The sequence below is a fragment of the Jaculus jaculus genome, chromosome 1, assembly GCF_020740685.1.
Source record: "Jaculus jaculus isolate mJacJac1 chromosome 1, mJacJac1.mat.Y.cur, whole genome shotgun sequence".
NCBI lineage: Eukaryota > Metazoa > Chordata > Mammalia > Rodentia > Dipodidae > Jaculus > Jaculus jaculus.
The window spans coordinates 33,392,290-33,419,387 of record NC_059102.1 but is presented as its reverse complement, the minus strand read 5'-3'; the positions used below and the strand labels follow the sequence as shown (position 1 = coordinate 33,419,387).

At 42.3% G+C, this 27,098-nt stretch overlaps 1 protein-coding gene across 1 annotated transcript in view; it reads right to left on the bottom strand.

Moving 5' to 3' along the window:
- Fbxw4 (F-box and WD repeat domain containing 4) overlaps positions 1–23,755 on the bottom strand; it is a 111,001-nt gene extending 87,246 nt beyond the window's left edge. The window contains exon 1 of the mRNA XM_004659425.2: positions 23,057–23,755. Coding sequence (XP_004659482.2) covers positions 23,057–23,748 — 692 coding nt within the window. The 5' untranslated portion in view covers positions 23,749–23,755. The remainder of the gene's footprint in view (positions 1–23,056) is intronic.
- Between the last annotated feature and the right edge of the window lie 3,343 nt (positions 23,756–27,098).

The following is a 27,098-nucleotide window of genomic DNA, read 5'->3' as shown; positions in this document are numbered from 1 at the left end:
AAAAATAGGACTGGAGAGATGGCTCAGTGATTAAAGTGCTCGCTTACAAAGCTTAATGCCCTGGATTTGATTCCCCAGTACCCACATAAAGCCAGATGCACAAAATAGCACATGAACCTGGAGTTCATTTGTATCAGCAAGAGGCTCTACCACACATACTCTCATTCTCTCTCCTTGCAAATAAATAATTAAAAATGTGCCAGACACGGTTATCATTTACTGAATGTTTTATGAACATCAGTGTTTGTTGATAGGAACAATTATATTTCTTATATTCCTAGTTCTGTTCAACAAGAAGACATTGGAAGTAGGCAATAAACACCAAACTCTGGTTTGGTTTAATTTGGTTTGGTTTGGTTTGGTTTTTTGTTTTGTTGTTTTTTCTGAGGTAAAGTCTCACTCTAGCCCAGGCTGACCTAGAATTCACTATATAGTTTCAGGGTGGCCTTGAACTCAGGGCAACTCTCCCACCTCTGCCTCCCAAGTGCTGGGATTAAAAGCGTGCACCACCATGCCCGGCTGGTTTGGTTTTTTGAGATAAGGTTTTACATAGTCCAGGCTGGCATCATACTCACTATGTAGTCAAGACTAGCCCTGAACTCCTGATCCTTCTGCCTCCACTTCCCAAGTGCTGGAATTAAAGGCAGGTGCTACCACTTTTTTTTTTAATTGTGTGAGATAGGGTTCAAGGCCACCCTGAGACTACAGTGAATTCCAGGTCAGCCTAGGCTAGAGTGAGACCCTACTTCAAAAAACGAAGGAAGACAGGGAGGGAGGGAATATATATGTCTAGAAAGAATATTGGAAAAGATATACTTTCAAATAGTACTAGCTAACTCTAGATATACAACTTTAGATGTCTTTCTTTTTTAGGTTTTATTTCCCAATTTTTCTACAACATCATTTTAAGTAAAAAGAAAAAATATTCCTTAAAATTATAAGAACTGCCAGGCATGGTGACTCACCCCTATAATCCCAGCACTCGGGAAGCTGAGGTAGGAGGATCACCATGAGTTTGATGCCAGTCTGGGATACACAGTGAGTTACAAGTCAGTCTGTGCTAAAATGAGACCCTGCCTCAAAATGAAAAAAAAATTATAGGAGTTTGTGTAGGGAGTGTAACACAGTTCAATGAAAGAGCCAATGTGCATGTGAACATCTCTGGGTTCAATCCCCAGCATCAAATAAATAATAACAGATGTTGTTCATAAAACTGGACATGTACCAATAAACTTAAAAACATGATTGAGATTGCTGTCTCATACTACAATATAATAAGTTTTTTAAAGGAAATCAAGCTAAATGTGGTAGCACACACCTGCAATCCAAGGCTAAAGGTGGAGGATCCACTGTAAATTAAAGGTCAGCCTGGGATACACAGTGAATTCTTCTCTTTTCAGATGGCAGTGACCTTGGGATGACTCAGAAGGCATCATGTTGCTGCAAAGAAGTGACCAGAGTGCTCAGTACTGCAATATCTCTATCACACCTTCCAAGGCTCAGGGTCTATTGCAGAAGAGTTGGCGGAAAGAATGTAAGAGCCAAAGGAAGGGTAGGACTCCTTACAACATGCTCCCCCAAGACACAAAATGCCCTGGATATCCATGACCTCACAGTGCCTGACACTACCTACACAAGACCATCATAAGAGGAGGAAAAGATCATGACATCAAAAAAAAAAGAGACTGAGAGGGGGAGGAGATATGATGGAGAATGGAGTTTCAAAGGGGAAAGTTGGGGGAGGAAGGGTATTACTATGGATATTTTTATAATCATAGAAGTTGTTAATAAAAAAAAAACTTGAAAAAAAGATGAAATACATATATTTCCAATGAAGAATGCCAATCATTTCCTGATTACACAATTTTTTAAAAGTATGAATCGGACTAGAGATATGGCTTAATGGTTAAGGCACTTGCCTGTGATACCTAAGGACCCATGTCTGACTCCCCAGATCTCATGTAAGCCAGACACACAAGGTGACACATGCACAAGGTCACACACACACACACACACACACACACAAGGTGGCACATGTGCCTGGAGTTTGATTACAGTGGCTAGAGGCCCTGGAGCACAAATTCTGTCTCACTCTCACTCTCTTGCTCTTGCTCTCTCTCACAAAAAAAAAAAAAAAAAAAAGCCAGTCTGTTGGGCTTGCCTCAAAAAAGATATATGAATTATAAAGCATACAAGTTTGAGTCTATTAAATTTGAAATGATGCACAGAGGAAAACAAGAGAATCAAAGGATAGCAATAGAGAGAAAACAACAACCCTATAGATACACATTTCCTCTCTAACTTTTAGAGACCTGATAGAAATCTATTCAGCATTCTGCTATCCATGTTCAACAGTGGCTAAAAACAGTCACTGGTGTTCACACAGTGAAATAGTAAGAAAACCTGAAACACAAGTTTGCAGACATGTACCATAAAACAATTATTAAATACTGATTCAATATAGTAGATATGTAAGTAGAGGGGCAGAATACTGGGGATGAAATGGTCTATGTGGGGTCAGGAGAGGGGACAGAGGAGAGGAGGATGTGGGAGAAGGGTTAATCAAAATTAAAGATGGATGGGGCTGGAGAGATGGCTTAGCACTTACGGCATTTGCCTGAAAAGCCAAAGGACCCAGGTTCAATTCCCCAGGACCCACGTAAGCCAAATGCACAAGGGGTGCATGCATCTGGAGTTCGTTTGCAGTGGCTGGAGGCCCTGGCACAACCATTCATTCTCTCTGTTTCTGTTTTCTCTCTCTCTCTCTCTCTCTCTCTCTCTCTCTCTCTCTCTCTCCTTCCTATTTCTGTGTATCTCTCTTTCTCTCAAAAAAATAAATAAAAATTTAAAAAATATAAGATGTAGGGTTAGAGAGGTAACTGAGTGGTTAAGGTGCTTGCCTGGAAAGTCTAAGAACCTGGGTTCGATTCCTCAGTATCCACATAAAGCCAGATGCACAAGGTGGCACATGTGTCTGGCTTCAGCATCTGAAAAATCAGGAGAGGAAAAAAGCATGCTTTCTTTGAAAACAGTTACCTCTCTCCCTATGGGAACCTGTCACTAACCAATCAAATGGAATGAGGCAGAGGGAAAAAAAAAAAGAGACTGGAAGGATAGGAACACGTGCCCCTTGGAAATCAATAAAGGCCTTACCCTCACCATTGAAATGGCCTCTGGCTGACCAGTTCTCTCACAGCTTTCATGTAAAGCCGGGGTGTTCCCCTCAAAAAAAAAAAAAGATTCACAACTTGTAAATAAATCTCCTTATAGCTGTTAATGCACAGAGGAATCTCTAACTGGGCCCGTGGGCAGGGCTGAAATGCCATTTTCCCAGCCCTCCTCTTGCCTCAGGCTCATTTTTCCACTTGGCCCCCTCAATCTCAGCTTTCCGGCACTTAGTCACCATTAGAGTTTGACTGCATTCCTGGGTGCACGACCTATTTTAAACAAAAACACAACATGCACCAAAGTAAGCTATCTGGCCCCTTAAAATCTTGACAAGTCCAGAAGAACAAAAATGAATCTAGGACATTATCTAGAACGTCCTTTCATTTCCTCTCTGCTAGTTCACATCCCCAAACCAAAAACAAATCAGTAAACCTCGGCTGAAGAACAATGGCTAGGGGAAGGGAGGGTGGTATGGGTATATTCCAGAGGTGTTGAACCTACATAATCTCTGAGATCAGAAAACTCCGAGAATAAAACTACATAATCTCTGAGATCAGAAAACTCCGAGAATATAGATCGGTTTCCCTCCCCGCCCTATAGTGAAGCGCCATTATTTTTGATGACACCCGCACCACCCGACAACAGGCGAGATTGTTGTAAACCTAACTCCTGCCCACAGCGAGCTTGGAAAGGAGAGTTCATGGCCAAAATGCACTGGGCCAAGGAAGGCACAGGTCTATATAAAATGTTTGGGACTTGAAGTATTTTTAATTTTTTTTTTACTTATCCATTTTGAGAAAGCAAGTGAGAGACAGAGGCAGAGAGAGAGAGACAGAGACAGAGAGAATGGGCACAGCAGGGCCTCCAGCCACTACAAACAAACTCCAAACAGGTGCACCCTCTTGTGCATCTGGCTTACGTGGGTCTTGGAGAATCAAACCAGGATCCTTTGGCCTTGCAGGCAAACGCCTTAACTGCTAAGCCATCTCTCTAGCCCCTGAGACTTGAGGCTTTTTAACCTAACACCATCTCTTCATTTCTCTGATTTGCTTCCTCTCCAAAAAGCAGACTTTTTTTCACCCATTTTGCTTTACCCATACTCAGCATTGTGCTTTAGTATGCAAGTATTTAAGCAGCCCAAAATAAGAAGCTTCATTTGCACTTGCACTGCACTAAATCACAGTAGCCTCAGCAGCAGCTGTCTACATTTAAGGGTCAAAAAACTCAATGAAAAGTCATTACATTATGTTGAACTGCCAAAGCTTCCAACGAGCAGAAAACAGTCCCAACCCCCGGAGAAGTGAAACTTTAGGAAACGCACCAGCACTGTACAAAGGAAGGCATGGAGTTGACCAGACTGATCCCCACCTCCCTTGAAAGGCCCCAAAATGTTAAGCCACTTTGTCCGTCTCACATCCTGTACCCCACTATGCAACTAGAGTACAGCCAAGCCACTCTTCAGCATTCACTCCTAGCTTGCTTCACAGTCTCGAAACTGAGGGTCAGGATGTGACCTCATGTGTAATTGAATGTGGGGTCATTAAAAAATTGACAATAGTAAAAGGGTTCTGAATGCGCAATATTAAAGTTAATTTTAAATTAAATGTATGATTAATCTGCAGCATTTCTGACCGCACTAGCCCATGTGGCATTGTGTCACTTCACTACAGCCTTGGTTCTGAACACACAACACACACTTTACACTTCATGCTCCAAAACCAGCCAATGCTGCCTGAAACACCTTGTTTCAGACTGAAAGCTAATGTATGTTATGAATTGCAGTATTGTTTACAGTATATTAAAAGTTTTCTGCTCTAATAAAAACATAATGATTGGGGCTGGAGAGATGGCTCAGGAGTTAAGGCACTTGCCTGCAAAGCCTAATGGCCCTGGTTTGATTCCCTAGTACTCACATGAAGCCAGATGCACAAAGTGGCACATGTATCTAGAGTTCATATGCAGCAGCTAGACACCCTGGTGCACTCATTTTCTCTCTCTCCGTGTGTGTGTGTGTGTGTGTGTGTGTGTGTGTGTGTGTGTGTGTGTGTTTTCTCTGTCTCTCTCTGCTTACAGATAAAGTATTTTCTAAACATAATGACTTAATTACAGCAAAAAGGATACATTTTTCTTCTATCATTCCTAAACATGCTTGTTGTATTTTTTTTAATTTTTTTTTTTTTTATTTGAGAGCGACAGACACAGAGAGAAAGACAGAGGGAGAGAGAGAGAGAATGGGCATGCCAGGGCTTCCAGCCTCTGCAAACGAACTCCAGACGCGTGCGCCCCCTTGTGCATCTGGCTAACGTGGGACCTGGGGAACCGAGCCTCGAACCGTGGTCCTTAGGCTTCACAGGCAAGCGCTTAACCGCTAAGCCATTTCTCCAGCCCGCTTGTTATATTTTTGAACTGTAGTGTTTTAGATGAGACCAGGCACATTCAGGGCAGTATGGCATGGCCATAGACAAATAATGTCACGCTACACATATTTTTTTTCTTTCTTTCTCAGTACTGGGAATTAAATTCAAGGACTTTACACATGCCAGGAAAGTTGCTGACTTGAGTTTCATAAAGATGTCATTAAGTGAAATTTGGCTTGAGATTACAAAATTTCCAATAATTTCTGAACAGCCCTAAACATTTTTCTGTGATTTTTGTACATCTTTATGCAAAACAGTATTCTCTACATTGACAATTATAAATAAAAATATCAATCAACTTTGAAAACCATTGAATATGCTCTATGTCCTACAGCATAAAATATTCAGCCAAGATTTAATTCTTTGTGTCAAAATAAACACACATTAGCCAGGCATGTCATGTGCTTTGATCCCAGCTGAGATAGGAGGATCACCATGAGTTTGAGGCCAGCCTAGAGCTGCGTAGTGAGTTCCAGGTCGGCCTCGGCTACTGTGAAACCTTGCCTCAAAAAAGACCAAAAAGCCAGGGGTGGTGGCACATGCCTTTAATCCCAGTACTCGGAGGCAGAGGTAGGAGGCTCACTATGAGTTCGAGGCCACCCTGAGACTCTGTAGAGTGAATTCCAGGTCAGCCTGGACTAGAGTGAAACCCTACCTCAAAAAAAACCAATAAACAAACAAACAAAAAAAGACCAAAAATATGCCCGGTGTACTGGCACACCCTTTTAATACCAGCATTAATAAATAGGCTGAGGTAGGAGAATCTCTGAGTTCGAGGCTAGTCTGAGACTATGTAGTGAACTCCAGGTCAGCCTGGGCTTTAGCAAGATCCTACCTTGAAAATAAATAAAATAAAAAAGACTGCCAGGTATGGTGATGCATGCCTTTAATCCCAGCATTAATAGGCAGAGGTAGGAGGGTCGCCATGAGTTCAAAGCCACCCTGAGACTACACAGTTAATTCCAGGTCAGCCTGGACCAGAGTGAGACCCTACCTCAAAAAAAATCTAAAAAATAGAAATAAATAAATAGGGCTAGAGAAATGGCTTAGTGGTTAATGCACTTGGCTATGAAGCCTAAGAACTCATGTTCAAATCTCCAGGACCCCATAAGCCAGACACAGTGATACAAGCGTGCAATGTCGCACATGCACACAAGGGGACACATGTATCTGGAGTTCACTTGCAAAAACTAAAATCCCTAGCACACCCATTCTCTCTCTCTCTCAAATAAATAAACAAACATATCCCCCTTACTAGTATGCACATTTGTTTTCATAGTTAACAGATGGTAAGACCACATACATATATACATACACACATATACACAAAACAAAGAATTTTTAAAAATATATTTCTGAGCTGGACGTGGTGGGGCACGCCTTTAATCCCAGCACTCGGGAGGCAGAGGTAGGAGGATCACCGTGAGTTCAAGGCCACCCTGAGATGACAGAATTAATTCCAGGTCAGCCTGGACCAGAGTGAGACCTTACCTCGAAAAACCAAAATATATATATATATATATATATATATATATTTTTTTTTTTTTTTTTTTTTTTTTTTTTTTCTGGGCTAGGGTATAACTCAACTGGTAGAGTTTATGCATGCAATAGGCCCTGGGTTCAATTCCAAAAGCCCTGCATAAAACACTGCAATCTCACTACTCAGGAGGTAGAGTCAGGAAGATCAGAAATTCAAGATTATCCTTACCTACGCAGCCAGTTCAAAGCCAGACTAAGACCCTACCATAAAAACTATCTGAAATATATAAATTTGTTATGATTATAAGTAAATGCTTGATTTCTACATCTATTTTATATACTTACAAACCCAAGGTCACATAAAAACTTTCATAGACAAAAAAGGTCACAAGAAGAAAAAGTTTAAGAAGCCCTGCCTTAGCTAGCCTCCATAGCCAGCACTAGCCCACCTCTGTCCCTACAATGTTTCCTTCACTCTTTTTTTTTTAATTCAAAGTTTCAGGGTTTTTTAATTAATTATGAACTATACTACATAACCTATCACATATTGGTCATAGATCCGTCAGGTTATGTTCTTATACCCCCTCTCACCTGCCCCCATTCCACTGAGAGACCTCCTCAGTGGGGTTATTGGTGTTCATTGTGGGGTCAGTCTCTGTGGAGGGGCTGGGGACAGTACCTCGGGATATTCCTTCTCCACCCTGTGGCTCTTACAATCTTTCCATCCCCTCTCCTGCAATGTTCCCTGTGTCTTGGCAGGCGTGCTACAAGTCTCCTGTGGTGTTGAACTCTGTACATCCTCTGAATTTCTGCTTTGATGAGTTTTGAATCTCCTCAGTATCTGCTGCTATCTCCCTGAAGGAGGCTTTCAGGCTAGCAGTGAGAGTAGCACTTGTTTTTAAATTGCCACTTCCTCTGTAATGTCTCCTAGGCCCTGGCAGATATGAAATCTATCTACTCTTAAAGATGCAACTGGCTGGGCATGGTGGCACATGCCTTTAATCCTAGAATTTAGGAGGCAGAGGTAGGAGGATCACTGTGAATCTGAGGTCACCTTGAGACTACATAGTGAATTCCAGGTCAGTCTGGGCTAGAGCCAGACTCCACCTCAGAAAAAAACAAAAACAAAACAAACAAACAAAAAAGATTCACCTAGTAGCTGGGTGTGGTGGTGCATGCCTTTAATCCCAGCACTTGGGAGGCAGAGGTAGGAGGATCGCTGTGAATTCAAGGCCACCCTGAAACTCCATAGTGAATTCCAGGTCAGCCTGGGCTAGAGTGAGACCCTACCTTGAAAAACCAAAAAAAAAAAAAAAAAAAAAAAGATTCACCTGAAGCTTCTATTTCTCTGACTCCTCCCAACTCTTTATATTATGTGAACTCTTTAAGACTGAAATTAGCATAAACCTAGTCATCACTAGCTTTTAATACATCCTATTTGTCCAATTTAGTCGTAAATCCACAAACCAAGTCTTAATCTCTTACTATTTCTATAAGTGGATCTCAACCAATTTTCTGCAGAACAGTAGTATACTAGGAACTCAGAATAAGTGTCATCCGATTTTAAACAATTTATAGACTTTCTTTTTTCACCTATAAGCCACACTAAGGTTTCTGACAAACACTAAGTCATAATGTGACCCATGATAAACTTGCTACAAATAAGAGGAAAATCACATGTGCAGAGGAATATGTATGAACTTTACCTCAAAGGATATAAGTGAACAAAATCAGGGACATACAGTTCTACTCAAACCAGAAGTTTCGAGAAAAAAGTAAGGAGTGTAAATAATCAGAGTTTTCAACTTTTCTGAAGCTTGCTTTAAAAAGTAGACTTTTGGGGCTGGGGAGATGGCTTAGTGGTTAAGCACTTGCCTGCGAAGCCTAAGGACCCTGGTTCGAGGCTCGATTCCCCAGGACCCATGTTAGCCAAATGCACAAGGGGGCGCACGTGTCTGGAGTTCCTTTGCAGTGGCTGGAGGCTCTGGCGTGCCCATTCTCTCTCTTTCTCTATCTGCCTCTTTCTCTGTCTGTCACTGTCAAAGAAATAAATAAAAATAAACAAAAAAATTTAAAACAATAAAAAAAAGACTTTTGGATCACTGTGAATTTGAGGCTAGCCTGAGACAACACAGTGAATTCCAGGTCAGTCTGGGCTAGGCTAGAGGGAGACTATACCTCAAAAAAAAAAAAAAAAAAAAAAAAAAAGACTTTTGGGGGCTGGAAAGATGGCTCAGCAGTTAAAGGCACTTGCTTGGAAAGCCTGATGGCCCAGGTTCAAGTACCCAGTGCCCATGTAGACAGCTAGATGCACAAAGTAGCATATGCTTCTGGAGTTCATTTGTAGTGGCAAGAGGCCCTAGCTTGCCCATTCTCTCTCCTCTCTCTCTTCCTGCAAGTAAATATATATTTTTTAATAAAAGAAGAGCTGGATATTGCTGAAGACTCCACATACTTGGGCTACAAGGCCACTGAGAAATCCTGCTGGAACGGAGCTGATAACCTCCTCCATGTAGACCAGCTGACAGAAAATTAGAATAAGCCATTCTGCATGCAGTTCAATGGAAGAAAGAGAAACCACCTGTGAAGATATTCAACAGTGGATACTGCAAGCCTTATATTTGGCCAGGCAGGCCAAATAAGCCAACTGGTGCAATAGTTGCACATCTGTCATGGTAGAAACAAACTGCCCTCTAATTGGACTGGAGGCCTGTTGCATGGGAGGGAATACATCCCTGATATTGAAAACTTAAAACAGGAGTAGTCATGAGCCCGAGGGGTGTAACATCTGCTGCTGTATGGCTAAATGTATATACTATGCTTATCAAACTGCTCAGTAAGCAGTTCTCTTAATGTTCATACCTTTATATTAATGCTACTCTCACTTTTGGTAGAGAATTTTCTCTTTTCAGATGGCAATGACCTTGGGATGACTCAGAAGGCATCATGGTGCTGGAAAGAAGTGACCGGAGTGCTCAGTACTGCAACATCTCTATCACACCTTCCAAGGCTCAGGGTCTGTTGCAGAAGAGGTGGCAGAAAGAATGTAATAGCCAAAGGAGGGGTAAGACTCCTTACAATGTGCTCCCACCAGACACAAAATGGCCTAGATATCCATGACCTCACAGTGCCTGACACTACCTACATATTGAATTCCAGGTCAGCCTAGGCTAGAGCAAGATAGTATCTTGAAAAAACAAAGCAAACCAAACAACAACAACAAAAAACCCTTCATTATATTGAATTGTGCTGTGGTCACACTGGCTAGTATGACACCATCTGAAAAAAAAAATTCCAACATCATACAAAAATATGTTAGACACAAAACATGAGAACTATGTCCTTCAGCAGAACCAATTTTTTTTGTTTGTTTGATTTTGGTTTTTGAAGGTAGAGTCTCACTCTAGCCCAGGCTGACCTGGAATTCACTATGTAGTCTCAGGGTGGCCTCAAACTCACAGCGATCCTTCTACCTCTGCCTCCCAAGTGCTGGGATTAAAGATATGCACCACCACGCTGGGCTCATCAGAACAAATATTTCGATAGATACCAATTAGGAACAAAATGAGCCTTCAGCAGGGCATGGTAGCACAGGCCTATAACCTCAGCACTGGGGAGGCTAGGCAAGAGGATCCAGCGTTTGAGGCCAGACTGAGCTACGTAGCAAGACCATCTCTGGATGAATGAATGAATTTTTAAAAAATTAAAGAGTTCTTAGAAGTATGATTTTTTTTGGAAAGTCACCCAACAACTCCTAAAGCTCCAAAGACTTCCTAACAATGCATACATACCACATCTTCAAGAATTCAACCAAAGTATGTAAATTCCATGCTGCCAAAAGGCTCAAAGGAAGGAATCCAAACAGATAAAGTATCTTAAAAAGGTAGCCACAAATGAAAGCTGTCCAAAACAGTTTCAGAAACACCTGTGTAACCCTGGTTCTTCATGTGTGTGAGCTTAGGATTTAGACTTGGGTCAAGTTCACATCTATTTCCTCCTGCCATTGGTCAAGTTCTAAAATTTGCAAGGCTCTTGACCAGTGTGCATATTCTGTGAAATGTTAACATATATGGGTCACGGGGGAAATTTTTATGGTTAAAATATTTTGGACAAAGCTAGCTAAAGCAAAATTAAACAGGTCCCTCTATTATGGGACTGCTTGGTACCTTTAAATTTACTAGTAGGTGTTGTGATCCCCAAAACAGGGGATGTGGTACCCAGCATTTCCCACATTCATTTGATTACAGAATTAGTTTTCCAAGACTTCTACAATACAATTTTCAGAAAGGCTGATCTAGCACTTTCTCAGAACAACAGTAAAAAAGAAGCTACTACTTTTTTGTGGACAGGCCCCTCCCTCTGAGTCATGAATTTAGAGGTGCACTTTGTTCTCTTTCCTTCAAAATGACTTTTCCCTGGCCCGCTCATCTGAAATGTGAGGAATAATTACACTGCTCTGCTTCCCAGGGTTGGTTTTTATTGTTTTTAATCTTGAAACTGTGTTCCATATTAATCACCCAAACAGGTTCTGAACCCAAGTGGCCAGACTCCAAAACCTCTAGTGTCTTCCCAGCCTGGACAAAGGGATGGAGAGGACATGAACCAGATGCCACCAGCCAGTGTCCAGGCCACTAAGATAAAGTCAAACTGTAGCCAGGATGAGGGATGAAGGTTCTCCCAGCAATGCACTTCTGTGGGGTTCCCAGTCTTCAGCCACCCACATTACCTTGTCAAAGAAATGGGGGGGGTCGATGTTGAAACTACAAGGAAGAAAAAGTACTAAAGACTATTTCGTTTTTTCTAAAGAGAGAAACTTATTACAGCTAGTGAGCAGGAGAAATACTGTTCCTTTCAGCAAAACAGTTATCCAGGAAAAGTATCTCAACATATTTACTATAAAACAATTTAATTTCCCTGTCCCATCACCTGCCACCCCATCCCCATCCCCCTTTCGAACCCCACAGGTTGTGGATTTCCTCTTATTCTTGGCAGAGTTACCAGAAGAAATATAATACCCCCTTAAGACTGCTCCCAACAGCTGCTGGAACAACAGAGGGGAGTTAGGGGTATCCCTACAAAGCTGCCTCTAAAAATGACCATTCCCCCTTCCAAACCACATAACCAGTGAGCATAAGGCTTCTCATTCTCTGCTTTCTTAAAGCAAGGAAATACATAGTGCCCCTAGTCCAAAACAATTGTCTCCAACACATGCATCCTCCAGTTTGACTTAAACCTTCAGTTCAAAGAGTCACCACTCTATTTTATCCCTAGCTTGTATTTCTTGAAGCAGTCATCTACTACCTCACAGGACTAGCTTTTTGTTTTTTTTGTGGATTTGTTTGTTTGTTTGTTGCTTATTTAATCCACCAATTTCTGAGTTACACTTCTTACCAAACTCCTTTTTGATATAATTTCTTTGTCACTGCCCATCTATCCCCCATTCCACAAACCTCTCCTTCTGGTCAATAGACTTAAAAACCAAAAATCTAGGACTGAATTCAGTAGTGACTCCCTTGCCTGGTGTCATCACACACTACCATTCTTCAGTTCTGTCAAGAAAACCCCCACCACCAAGCAACAGAGAGATATCCAGTGAGTCTTCAGCCTCTTAGCTGAGACCACCAACAAAGAAGTTCATGAATGTCAACTGGGGGCAGAGGCAACAGCACTCTTCACTGAAGAGAAATTGGACAGAACCTCCAGCATCGTTCCCCAAAGGTGACGGCTGAGGTTGAGTGAAGACCGTGAAAACTGTACAAGAGCTGGGAGAGAAAATATAATGTAAGGAATGATTCGGAATCAGGGGTAGGAAAGGTGCAGGGATGAACTGGCTGACCCCAAATGTCTTTTCCATCTCTAACCCTATGATTCTTTGACCTCCAATTTTGTGCTGTGGACAAGGAATGGAACGTCAACAGACATGGCAATGTTTGGAAAGAGCCCAGCAGTCTGCTCTTGTCATTTAGTGGCCTTTGCATGTATTTTTTAAGGTGTCTCCAAGCCCTGTCTTCATTTCACAGTTGTCACCTTTCTCAGCAATTTGAGCTCATGTCAAATACCAAAAAAAAAAAGTGAAAAAGAAAGAATGTGTTGGCAATTAATTGTGGACTAAAGAGGGGCAGGCACAGGGACCCATTGGGTGGCCCTGACTTCCATGAAGGGCAATGTGGACAGTCTGGAGAAAATGAAGAACTGACTCAAAGTTAAGGCAAGCCAGCCAACCTCCTAACAAGAGGTCAATTCTTTCTCCAGATAGTCACACTCAGTTTAAGATACAGCTGGAAGAGTCAATATTCATCATATTTTTTTTTTTTTTTTTTTGAGGCAGGGTCTCACTATAGCCCAGTGACCTGGAAATCACTCTATACTATCTCCCAGACTGGCCTCAAAGTCATAGAAATCCTCATACCTACCTCAGCCTGGGGTTAAAGGTGTGCACAACCACACCAAGATCATCTGCATATTCTTTTTTTTTAATTGTTTATTTTATTTATTTATTTGAGAGTGAGCAAGAGAAAGAAGCAGAAGAGAGAATGGGCATGCCAGGGCTTCTAGTCACTGCAAACAAAGTCCAGACACTTGCAACACTTTGTACATCTGGCTTTACATGGGTACTGGGGAATAGAACTTGAGTCCTTAGAGCCAGGCGTAGTGATGTACGCCTTTAATCCCAGCACTCGGGAGACAGAGGTAGGAGGACTGCCATAAGTTCGAGGTCACCCTGAGACTACATAGTAAATTCGAAGTCAGCCTGGGCTAGAGTGAGACCTTACCTAAAAAAAAAAAAAAAAAACTTGAGTCCTTAGGTTTTGCAGGCAAATGCCTTAACCACTGAGCCATCTTTCCAGCCCTTCATCTGCATATTCTTAATTATCAGTACCCACTGCTTCAACAGACTACAACTAAGTAAAATCTAAATCCCACTCAAATCTGAACAAGACTGAAGAATAATGGACAAGACTTGCCACAGAGTATACTGAATCCTTTCATTCTTAACCTTATCTAATGGTTAAAACACTTAAGAAAATTCTTGAAAAATCAGCTTCTGTACATGGGGGTAGAAGCCAGTTTTTATTGAAAAACTATAACCCAATTTTTGTCTTTTGTTTTGTCTTTTTTCTTTTTTACCTTAACTTTCAAAATTTTAGCAGGGCATGGAGGCACACATCTTTAATCCTAGCACTCTGAAAGCTGAGGATCAAGAGTTCAAGGCCAGCCTGAGCTAGAATGAGACCCTGCTTAAAAAAAAAGGGGGGGGCTGGAGAGATGGCTTAGCAGTTAAGCACTTGCCTGTGAAGCCAAAGGACCCCGGTTCGAGGCTCGATTCTCCAGGATCCACGTTAGCCAGATGCACAAGGGGGCGCATGTGTCTGGAGTTCGTTTGCAGTGGCTGGAGGCCTTGGTGTGCCCATTCTCTCTCTCTCTCTCCCTCTTTCTCTCTCAAATAAATAAATAAAATAAAATATTTAAAAAAAAAAACAGCCAGGCATGGTGGTATATGCCTTTAATCTCAGACTACAGAGTGAGTTCCAGGTCAGCCTGGGGCTAGAGTGACAGCCTACCTCAGAAAAAAAAAAAAAAATTAAAAGAAACAAAACTCAATAATGTATTTTGCAGGGCATGGTAGCACACACCTTTAATTCCAGCACTTGGGAGGCAGAGGTAGGAGGATCATTGTGAGTTTGAGGCCAGCCTGAGACTACAGAGTGAATTCCAGGTCAGCCTGGGCTAAAGTGAGACCCTACCACAAAACAAAACAACAACAACAAAAAAAAAAAAAACAGAGCCTGGAGAGAAGGCTCAGAGGTTTAAGGTGCTTGCTAATAATAATAATAAATTTGCCAGAACCTGGCCTTAAATAGAAGCTACATAAATTTCTCCCTGTTCCATGTTTAGGACTCAGGACCAGAAATTAATCCAATGCCAATGTCAACCCAGATTTGAGGCTATCACATAGAGGTAATTATTTTCTATGTCAAACACTCAAAAAAAAACTTTTAATCTGCATACTTCCTCAGAAACCTTACTGTCAGATAGACTTCAGTACCTCATGCACAAACTTTACCTAAGGTTAAGGTTCTACACTCAGAAAAATGAAAGTATAGCATTTTGAAATACTTTCAGACATCTCTCTATTTGGAATTGAGTTTCTCTGTGCTTCTGCCTTAAAGGTTACTAAAGGAGAGCCAGGCAAGGTGGCACACACCTTTAGCACTTGGGAGGCAGAGGGGTAGGAGGATCGCCATGAATTCAAGGCCACCCTGAGAATATAGAGTGAATTCTAGGTCAGCCTGTGCTAGAGACTCTATATCTACCTCGAAAAAACGAATAAAAAAAAAAAGTTACTAAAGAGCTGGAAAGATAGCTTAGTGGATAAGGCGCCTGCCTGCAAACCCTAAGGACCCAGGTTCGATTCTCCAGTACCCAGGTAAGCCAGATGCACAAGGTGCCACATGCATCTGAAGTTTGTTTGCAGTGGCTAGAGGCCCTGGAATGCCCATTCTCTCTCTTTCCATATCTGCCCCTTTCTCTTTCTCTCAAATTAATTAATTAATTAAGTTACTAAATTCGTTTTCTATCATTCAAATGCTAAGAAACTGGAAAACACAAGGGCAACGTCTTCATTCCTGCAGACTTGGAGAAGGCCCTTCCACTCTTCCTTTGCAAACAGGGATAACACTGGACCATTTCCTGCTTCTGCAGTTACATTGTTTTATTTACTGTGAACATGTGAACTGAATCCTACTTTTATGAACTCAGAAACCATTAAAAAATAAGACTTTTCCAAAACGGCTCAAGACAAACAGATTCATCTATGAAACATTTCAATGAACAAGAAAAGAAGTCAGGTAAAGCAGAAAAGGGGGAGAAAGCCTAAGCTACTTTGAGTTTAGGCCTTAAATGCTAACCAGTCAGCAATGCCATCTCCATTCAGTTGGGAAAGGAAGCCTTATGCTTTCTAGGCCAGGGGGAAAAAAAAAGAAAAAAAAAGCTCTTAGGTGCAATCATTTTAAAACAAACAAACACACTCTGCTTATCTGTGTCTATCTTACCACTCTGGACGTTAATCATCACTGAAATAGATACCCTAGTCCTCCAGCCTCAAAGAGCTCCAAGGCCACAGGACCGCCAGAGGAATGAGCCTGCATGCCAGGGCAAACACCTCAGCAGTCCCACTCCTGAAACCTCTATTGTTGATTCCAGGCAAATCTATCACAAGCAAATGTAAGAAAGCGTCGGGTACTGTTCACAGGGTATTTAAACTGAAAGTCCTGTTTGAAAGTAAGCAACACTCACATAGGGAAGAAGGGGATCAAAGAAGTTTCCTTGAGTGTAGGAATGGCACACATCTTTTTAAAAACAGATTTCTATGCAAAGAGACTTTTTTTTTCACTTTCTGTGCTTTAATTTTCAGTATCAGAATTTGTAGGCAGTGTCTCTGTTCTTATCCTATCAAACAGTCCATTTCTTGCATACCACATTCATAATATACTGATCGAGCTGAAGTCTACTGCTTTGTTCTTATACATTGAACTAGGTTAGTTTTTCCTTCTGTTCTTTAGAGAAAACTTAAAAAGACTGCTGAATGAAACACTGCCTTGATTTTTGTTATTATATTCCAGGTACTTCTATCTACTTAAACTTCATAAAGCCTTCAAGTAAAGCTGACTTGAAGTCAGATGACTGACTTGAACTACCTTTGTGTCCCCTTTAAAAAAAAAACACTCAAGAAACTTATTAGTGTTCACTGTTTGGGCAAGAGGCCTAAAGGGAGGCAAATTGTTTGTTTGTGTTTTTTAAGTGGCTCAAATGCCTTCAAGCACAAGTATAAGACCATTAACAAATCACAAGGAACCAAAGCAGTTCATCTTACTCAACAAAGCTATGATCAGTTAGGAAGAGGCAAACTGAACAGGGCTTGCCCTGGGCCGGAAGGTCAGTAAACCTTAGCAGTTGATGTTCCTGAGAATCAGAAGGCTCTTAAGCAGCAAGTGCAAGCTCTAAGCACACAGGTTCTGCGGTCATGTTTGTGAAAACATTCAGGACAGGTGAGAGAAAACTAAGCGCGTGTATGTGTGTGTGTTTTCCCTCCTGTCTTTAGACAGCACTTCCAAGTTAAAACAGTCTCACTTTTGACATAAACTGACTAAAGGAGAAGCCAAGCAGTTAAAACAGTTCCGTTTTACAACTTTTCTAGTGCTGAGCATCATTCTGGCTTTATTTAAGCCTCATTTTACACTGTGATTCCTGCTCTTTACAGATGATAAAACTCAGAGCCAGCAAGACTATGTGCCTTCTGAGAAAATCAAGTGTTGTGCCGTGCTTATGAAGACATAACTCTACAATGAATTAGCCCAAGTTAGGATCAACTTCCCCACACTATGCAAGCAGCCTTACTCTAGCTACACTTAGGGCCTAGACTCCCCAGTGCCCCTAAGAAAACCGAGGTAGATGCCTTCTCTCTTCAGGGATGACAACCACCTCTCTTAGTTCTTTATCAAGTCTCAACAGCTGTCCAGAAGCAGGCCACGCTGGTAAGCACACTCTCCACCTGCCACACCCTAAAAACAAGGGTGACCCAGCTCTCAATGCTTGTGGGAGGGACAGCTGACATCTTATTTGTTGGTCCATATTGTCCCGCTAACTGAGTTACTGTAAACTGTAATTTGCAGGGCGTACTGTGACAGGGATCCCTTCCATTGCTGTGATGTTCATAAGATTTGAGAAAGTGAGAGAAGTATAAATCAAAGTGTTTTTTTTTTTAATTAAAAAAAAAAAAGAGTTACCCAGCTCTTTATCAAGTACTATAGCAAAGCAACTTCTCTGGCAGAAGGGTAATACCTCACACTAGGACACAGGCAAGAAATCAAACACAAACACATCTAATAATAGTAAAGCCATAATATAATTCAGTAGACTCAAAGCACTTTATGCTATAAACTTGTTTTCACTTTGTTTTTATCATTCCCAGTACCTCTCTTTTAGAGGACTTGAAAGACAACAAAGATAAACATCACCTCATTTGTTCATCATTTGTACATTCATTAATTCACTCTCTACTGTAAGGAGCAAAAGCAAAACTTTTCCTTGGTTGGCTTTAATTCTAGTCAAAATGACTTCTTCTATTGTAGGTCAACTGATAACATTCTTTTGAAAAGGTTAATCTGTACATGATATATTTGAAAGAAATTCTCTTTATGCAACTCAGCACAACATACAAGTATATATCAATAAAAAGATAAACTGGACATGGTGGCTGATGCCTAAAATTCCAGCAGAGTTCCAGGCCAGCCAAGGACATATAATGAGACACTTCGTAGGCTGAGGTATGAGGATCCTGTGAGTTTGGGGCCAGCCTGGGACTACAGACTGAGTTCCCAAACAGCCTGGGCTACAGTGAGAACCTACCTCAAAAAAAAAAAAAAAAAAAGAGAGGGGTAGAAAGGTATATCAAAATGTATACTAATAAACATTACATCAGATTACTGAAATATAAAAACTATTCTTTTTTTCCTTTGGCTTAAAAGCTATTCTGATTAAAAGCTATTCTAAATTTTGCAGGTGACAAGACTGCACATCCCTGAAAAATCCCAACGACTTATCATCATTAGCGGTCAAACTGTGCTAGAATAGACAGGGGTAAGCAAAATGATCAGGTTCCAAACTTACTGAAAGCCAGGGATGGTAGGGCATGCCTTTAATCCCAGCACTTGGGAGACTGAGGTAAGAGGATCTATGAGCTAAAGGCCAGTTTGTGCTACAGAGTTAGTTCCAGGTTAGCCTGTGCTAGAATGAGACCTTGCCTCAAAAACAACAAAAAAATTACTAAAGGGCTGGAGGGATGGCTTAGCTGTTAAGGCGGTTGCCTGCAAGGCCAAAGGACCCAGGTTCAACTCCCCAGGACCCACGTTAGCCAGATGCACAAGGGGGCACACATATCTGGAATTCATTTGCAGTGTCTAGAGGCCCTAGCATGACCATTCTCTCTCTCTCTCTCTCCCTTTCTCTGTCAAATAAATAAATAAAAATAAAATATTTTTTTAATTACTAAAAAAAATTACAGTAATCCTGAACTTAAACTCTGCTGGAAAACATGCTTACTAGTTAAGGTTCTTGCCTGCAAAGCCTAAGAATCCTGGTTCGATTCCCCAGTACCCACGTAAGCCAGATGCACAAGATGGCACATGCATCTGGAGTTTGTTTGCAGTGGCTGGAGGCTCTGGTGTGCCCATCCACTCTCTCGTCAATCTCTCTCAAATAAATAAAAATAAAATATTAAAAAAGAGAGATAGCACTTGAAATAAATACAAAATACAGATGATAATTAGAAATATACCAGCTAAATATATCTAAAACTATGCAAGAAACCTGGCATGGTGGCACATGCCTTTAATCCCAGCACTTGGCAGACTGAGGTAGGAGTATAGCCATGAGTTCAAGGCCAGCCTGAGACTACATAGTGAATTCCAGGTCAGCTTGAGCTAGAGACCCTACCTCAAAAAAACAAAAGCAAGCAAACAAACAATAAAACTATGCAAGAACTTTATAGTGAAAACCACAACAGTCCTTAAATTCCTGTTTTTGGTCTTTTGAGGTAGGGTTTCACTCTAGCCCAGGCTGACCTGGAATTCACTCTGTAGTCTCAAGGTGGTCTTGAACTCATGGCAATTCTCCTACCTCTGCCTTCCAAGTGCTGGGATTAAAGGCACATGCCACCATGCCTAACTTCCACAACAGTCCTTGAAAAGACGTCTATGTTTAGGAATGAACTGAGCAGTGCAGTGCAGTGACACATACGTACAAATCCAGTACATGTAATCTAACCCCAGAAGATATTAGACTCAACCAAAAGGCAGCAATATTTAAAATGCTATGGAGAAGAAAAAAATATACCAGTAGAAAAAAATTAAGAGTTCAGATATAAATTGAATATACAATGTGTGTGCCTATATATATAAACCTATTACATGGCAAGAAAGCTTTCCAAGGGGAAAAAAAAGAAAGGTGTAGTGATAACTAAGCAACCACTTAGGGGAAAATATTAAGTGATTTCACTTTCTGCACCAAAACAATGATGATATAAATAAAAACATTACTTTAAAAAAAAATCAATATAGGGCTGGAGAGATGGCTTAGCGGTTAAGGCATTTGCCTGCAAAGCCAAAGGATTCTGGTTCGACTCTCCAGGACCCATGTAACCCATGCATCCAGAGTTCATTTGCAGTGTGTGGAGGCCCTGGAGTGCCCATTTACTCTCTCTCACTCTCTACCTCTTTCTCTCTCAAATATATATGTATATTTTTTTAAAAAAAAATCAATATATGGACTGAAGAGATGGCTCAGCAGTTAAGGCACTTGCCAGCAAAACCTAATGACCTGGGGTTCAACTTCACAGTACCCACATAAAACCAGATGCATGGTGGTGGATCATGCATCTGAACTTTATTTGCAGTGGCTAGAGGCTCTGGTGCATTCATTCTCTCTCTCTTTCTCTCCCCCTCCTCTCTCTACTTATCTCTCTTGTTTGAAAATAAGTAAATAAAAATTTAAAAATAAATAAATTTGTAAGAAAATCAGTTGAAAATCAAATTTTGTAGGTCTGTGGAAGAATTATAAATTTCTCTGCTTTGGAAGGAAAAAAAAAATCACAAGATTATCAAGTCATTTTTTTTCTCGTTCTATACATTTTTCCCTTCCTGTAAAAATTCCTGAAAGATTTAAAACCTATTATAAAATAAAAACAATTGACTGAAAAAAATATTTGTACCTAATATGCCTATAACCTAATATTGATGACCCAGAAAAATTCCAAACTCATAAGATTAACATAAAAGAACACAATAACAAATGGTCTGAGTGGGAAGAGACAGTTTCATAGGTGAAACAAGAACATGGGAAAAAATTTATCCTGATCAGTGATAAAAGAGAAGTAAAATAACACAACTTTAACATACCATCATATACCCACTAAAGTAGCAAAGTCTTTTTTTTTTTAATTCTCACATTAAACTGGTTCACTCATTCTTTTCTGGTATGTTGTAACTTGGTCCAACACTTAGTCTCGGGGTGGCCTCGAACTCATGGTACCACCACGCCTGGCTTGGTACAACACTTCTGCAAGCCATATCCTTTGATCTAATAATGCCTATCTTGAGATTTCATCCTAAGGAGCTAATTTAAAAAGACATGTATGACATGGCATGTGGCATAGCTCAATAAAGCTGTTACCTAAAAAATGAATTACATTATTCATTATGCAATTATTCTGCTAGGATCACTAAGGTAGAAGCTATTGGGGAAGATAGGAAACTGAAAAAAAAATAGAAATAGTTGTGTAGAAATGATGGTTATGTTTTTAAAAACCTTCTTAGCCAAGCAGGGTGACTCACGCCTACAATGGCATCACTGAGGCAGGTGATAAACAGACACAGAAGGGTCACCATGAGTTCAAGGCCAGCCTGAGGCTACAGAGTGAGCTCCACATCAGCCTGGATTACAGTGAGACCCTGCCTCAAAAAATAAAACAATAATAATAAATAACAATTTTTTAAAAACCTTTGTTATTCTATGGTATCACAATTAAGTAGAATACAATCTTAAAAGGTTTTATTCTTGCCCATTCTGTATATTGGTTCCCTTCCTGTTTAACAGTTCAAGTGTTTCAAGAAAGTCATTCGTAAGTCTCACATTATCAAAAATAAGGTCAGGACTGGGGAAATGACTCAGCAGTTAAAGGTGCTTGCTTGCAAAGCCTCCAGGTGGGGTTCAATCCTCCCAGTACCCACATAAAGCCAGGTACAAAGTGGCACATGTCTTGAGTTTCTTGGCAGTGGCAAGAGGCCCTCACACACCCATACTAATTTTATCTCTGTCTCTCATAAATAAATAAACATATTTTTTAAAGTTAAGGGACGGAGAAGATGGTTTAGTGGTTAAAGCATTTGCCTGCAAAGCCTAACGACCCAGGTTTGATTTCCCAGGTCCCAAGTAAGCCAGATGCACAAGGTGACGCATGCATCTGGAGTCTGCTTGCAGTGGCTGGAGACCCTGGCGTGCCCATTCTCTCTCTCTCTCTAATAAATAAATAATTTTTTTTTTTAAAAGTAAAGCCAGATGTGGTGGCACACACCCAGCACTTGGGAGGCAGAGGTAGGAGGATCACCATGAGTTCAAGGCCACCCAGAGACTACACAGTGAATTCCAGGTCAGCCTGGGTTAGAGTGAGACCCTATCTCCATAAACAAAAACAAACAAACAAAAAAAAAAAAACAGGTCAAAGTGCAACACTTTGGACATGTCCTAGACCAAATGCAGCTTTTTCTTTTTCCTTCCTTCCTTCCTTTCTTTCTTCCTTCCTTTCTTTTTTTTTCTTTTTGTACCCTTCTGCCTGTTATCAAGTCATAAACCATGTTGACACTGACACTAACAGGCTTTATTTTAGGTTCTAAGCTCTTTTCTTCATATTTGACTTTTATCTGAGACCTGCCGCCTAACAGCCTTGACGATAGAGTGGGGGGGGGGGGGGGGATGGAAACCACTGACAGACCCACTTTGTGAGTCAGGGGCCCCAGAACTGGGCAGGAGTAGTGGTTCAACGCATGATGATGGACAGGCCACAAACCAAACTGCTTTAGGCCGAGGAGCCCAGAGTCAAATGTCGGCGAGTTAAGTCACAGTTAGGAAGTGAGGGGAGTGTTTTCAGACAGTGAATGGTGAGGAGCGGCGCGCGGGGGAGGGTGTGCGGGCTGAGGGATGCCCTGGGGAGGCCTTTTCAAGCGGGGCTTTTGGAGGCGGGAGAGCCTGGGGTCCCCGAGAATGCTCGGGGGACGGAGATGGAGGGGTGGGGAGTGCGGGGCTTCCAGAATCCGGTCTACGACACGGGTCCCCCACCACCCCCCCGCGAGCCGACCAGGCCGCGGCGCCCCGCCCTTTCCCGGGACGCGGCGGCCGGCCCGGGGCGGGGGGAAGCGGGGCGGCGAGCGGGCGCTTACAGGTCGGTGCCGAGCCGCGTGAAGCCGGAGTTGAGCGAGGCCCGGGCTATCCGGCGCCAGAGCAGGTCGCAGCTGGTGAAGCGCCGCAAGCAGCGGCACACCTGCGCCAGGCGGCCGAGGGCCCGCGCGTCCAGGTAGGAGCAGATGAGCAGCAGCAGCTCCTCGGGCAGGCGCCACAGCGCCGGGCGAGCGGCCGCCTCGGCCTCGGCCTGGGCCTCTTCCTCCTCCGCCTCGGCCGCCGCCATGGCCGCCCCGGCCCCGGGAGCTCCAGCCCGCGCCGGACGCCCTCGTCCCTGAACTCCCTGCGGCCTGCTGTCCCGCCGCCCGGGCCCGACCCTCCGACCCTCCTCCCCGTCATCTCTCCCTAGCGCTTCCTTCCCGCCGCCTGCGCTCCTCGCATCTCGCCTCCCGGGCTCTCTCGCCCCGTCCTCCACGCTTCCGCCTGCCTCTCCTTCCCGTCCCCGAGCGGCCTCGGCCCCCGCCGGCCTCGCAGCCGTCTTCTCCTCCCGCCGCTGCCCCGGCTTCCCTTCCGCCCCGCTTCCTCTTCCGCCCTCCTCGGGCTCTTCCCTTCGCTTCCCTTTTCCTTTCCCCTTCCTCCGCTTCCCCCGCGCCACCCTCGTCTCCGGGAGTGGGCTCGCCTCCCCTCGCTCGCCTCGACTCCCCGGGGGACCTGATGGTCCCCGGCTGCCCATGAGCGGCCCCGGGGCCGGCGGCGCGCGTGGCGAAGCGGAGCCGGAGACACGGACGCCTCCCCCGTCACCTCCGCCCCGGGAGGCGACACCATGCCGGACCGGGTCACATGGGGCCCGAGCCGGGACCCGCCCCTCGCACCTACAGCCGTGGAACCACTTCGGGATGCCGACCCGGATGGGGCGCTGACAACCCCATCCCCCCTGGGCCGCCAGGGAACGATTGGTTCTGGAAGCACATGCCCCCATTCATCAAGGTGGTTGTGAGGTGCCCGGCAAGGTTGCTCGGGCCACCGGTACTCCCGAGGCTCCGGCAGGAGGATGGCCAACAGTTCCTGGCCAGCCTGGTTATACACGGAGCGAACGCTGTGCAAGAAAACTGAAAAATTAAAAATAAGAAAATAAAAAGACTGTCAGGCGCAGAAGTCCCCCACCTAAGGCCACCCAAAAGGAGCCTCCCCTGTAAGGAAGCATTAAGTTGGATCTGTGCCCTCAAGAAGCACCTAGTTGAGGGACCTGTCAGCTCTGGGAGCCTTTTTCTTCCCCGGGTGATGGCTAATGTCCACATTGCCACACGTACCAGAGCCCCAGGAAACAGCCCCAAAATTGGCAGTCTCCGCTGCCCTTATCCTCACACACAGAATTGGAACCAAGACACATTTGTGGTGGTTACAGCCTACTAGGTCCTGAGTCCATAACTCCCCAAAACAGGCATGCATCATCAGGAAATGGCAGATCTGGTAGTCACTAACCCATGCAAGTTCACTCTCCAACATTAACTTCTGTTCCCTTTCCCATCCACCTGCTCAATTCACACAGCAATAGTCTAAGAGGGAGCTACTGAGATACAGACTTGTGCTGTCGTGACCCATCTTGGTCCACCTTCATCACATAATCACACTTCTCCAAGGTAAAGCGTGCTCTAAGGAGAAGTGAAATATACTACAGATTTTGAAGACAAACAAGAAAAATAGGGCTGTAGGGATGGCTTAGCAGTGAAGGCATTTGTCTGCAAAGCCAAAGGATCCAAGTGGATTCCCCAGGACCCACAAAGGGGCACATGCATCTGGAGTTCATTTGTAATGGCTGGAGGCCCTGGCATGCCCATTCTCTCTCTCTCCCTGCCTATTTCTGTATCTCTCTTCCTCTCTCAAATATAAATTTAAAAAAAGGAAAAAAATTAAGAAAAATACCAATTTTACATTGATTACATATTAAAGCGTCAGTATGTTAGATATATTGGCCTGCACACAATATCTGAATATAACTGACAGAAAACTCAAAATTATACATGTGACTTGTAATTGTGGTTCATGCTATTAGATAATATTGGGTTTTATATAGTACGATTTGGAGGAGGGGAGAAAGATGCCACTTCCTGTACCCCAAATCCATACAGGAGGTGAGGTGGTGCTTGCTTATAATCCTAGCACTTGGAAGGCAGAGGCAGGAATGGTTCCTGCAAGTTCAAGGCCAGCAAGAGATACACAGTGGATTCCAGGCCAGCCAGAGCTAGTGAGATCCTGTCAAAATCTAAACAAAACAAAACTTCATATAGGAAAGATTAGAGAAATTTGTTCTGTATTTACATCTTAACACCCACTTTCAGGGAACAGGAACAAATGCGACATTAATTGTGAAAATTATTCAGCACCTAGCATTGCCAAAGGGGAACCAAGAAGCCTCTACATTGTAGAGCCGCAGAAGTGTCACGTAACAAGGTCAGATCGGAATCTGGCTTTGCCCTAGAATTACTTTTTGATCTTAACAAAACAACAACAAAAAACTCCACCTATCTTGGCCTTTTAGTGTTCTCAGTCTAGTGGAGATAATGCCTTTGCTTTACTTTCGAAGGATAAATGAGATGATCCCTGTAAAATGCTTTGAACTCCTCTAAGAAAATTCTCAGTGATAGTTACAGGTCAAATCCTGTTACAAAAAAAAATACACATGCACACATTCCCCCAAATACAACAAAGGCTTTGTGCAGAAAACAATTTCCAAACCCTAGGCCATGGTTTATTAAAAGAACATTTGGGTGTATTGGTATTTACTATATAAAAGGAATATTAAAAGGTACATTTCATAAAGAAAAGAGGTACATTCCAGTACATCCAAAGAATTTAGACCATTTCTTAGAGATCATTATAGAGCAACTTATTTCCAGGTATGATGCTGTTAGAAGAATATTGTGATGGAAACATTGCAAGCTGAGGTGATATTATCAGTTTACTTATTTATGGGTCTTGATATATTTATGTACTGTGAGCCACTCTGACAGGAAGAAATGCATATAATATATGGCTTCTGCATCTTGTGTTTAAATTTGTTTGACTATTTTTAGCCCTTTGTTTAACTTGGGTAGAATTCATTGTACCTACTGTTCAGTGAAAGCAAATAATAATAATTAACTAAATAATTAAAATCCACAGTCAAGCGACTACATTTTAACCTATTTTCCCATGTTGTCTTTATTTATGGAGAAATTAAGCTATCATTTAAAAATATCACATTGGGGCTGGAGAGATGGCTTAGCAGTTAAGCACTTGCCTGTGAAGCCTAAGGACCCTAGTTCAAGGTTTGGTTCCCCAGAACCCACATTAGCCAGATGCATGGCACCCCCATTCTCTCTATCTGCTTCTTCTCTCTATGTGTGTTGCTCTCAAATAAATAAATAAAAATAAGCAAAAAATTTAAAAAGATATACATATCACATTGCAGACCAGGCATGGTGGTACACACCTGTGTTCCCAGCACTGTGGAGGTGGAGACAAGATGATCAAAAATTTGAGTCTAATAAAGGGTGGAGAAAGGAAGGGAGGAGGATACTTAATAGGTTGATATTGTATATATGTAATTACAATGATTGTAATGGGGAGGTAATATGATGGAGAATGGAATTTCAAACGGGAAAGTGTGGGGGTGGGGAGGGAGGGAATTACCATGGGATATATTTTATAATCATGGAAAATGTTAATAAAAATTAAAAAAAAAAATTTGAGTCTAGCCTGGGCTTCATAGGGAGAAGCTTTATTTTAAAATATTATTAGCTCTTTTTTAGTACTAGGGAGGTTGAACCCAAGGGCAAACAATAAATAAATAAATAAATAATATCAAATAAATAAATTTAACAGTTAAAGGCATTTGCTTGCAAATCCTGATGGCTTGGGTTCAATTCCCAGTACCTATGTAAAGCCAAATGTACAAAGTAGCACATAAGTCTAGAGTTCATTTGTAGTGGCACTAGGCTCATCCACTTTCATTCTTACTCCTTTCTCTCTGTTTTATAAATAAATAAATAAGAATATTAATTAATTTTAAAAGCCATGTATGGTAGCACACCTTTAATCCTA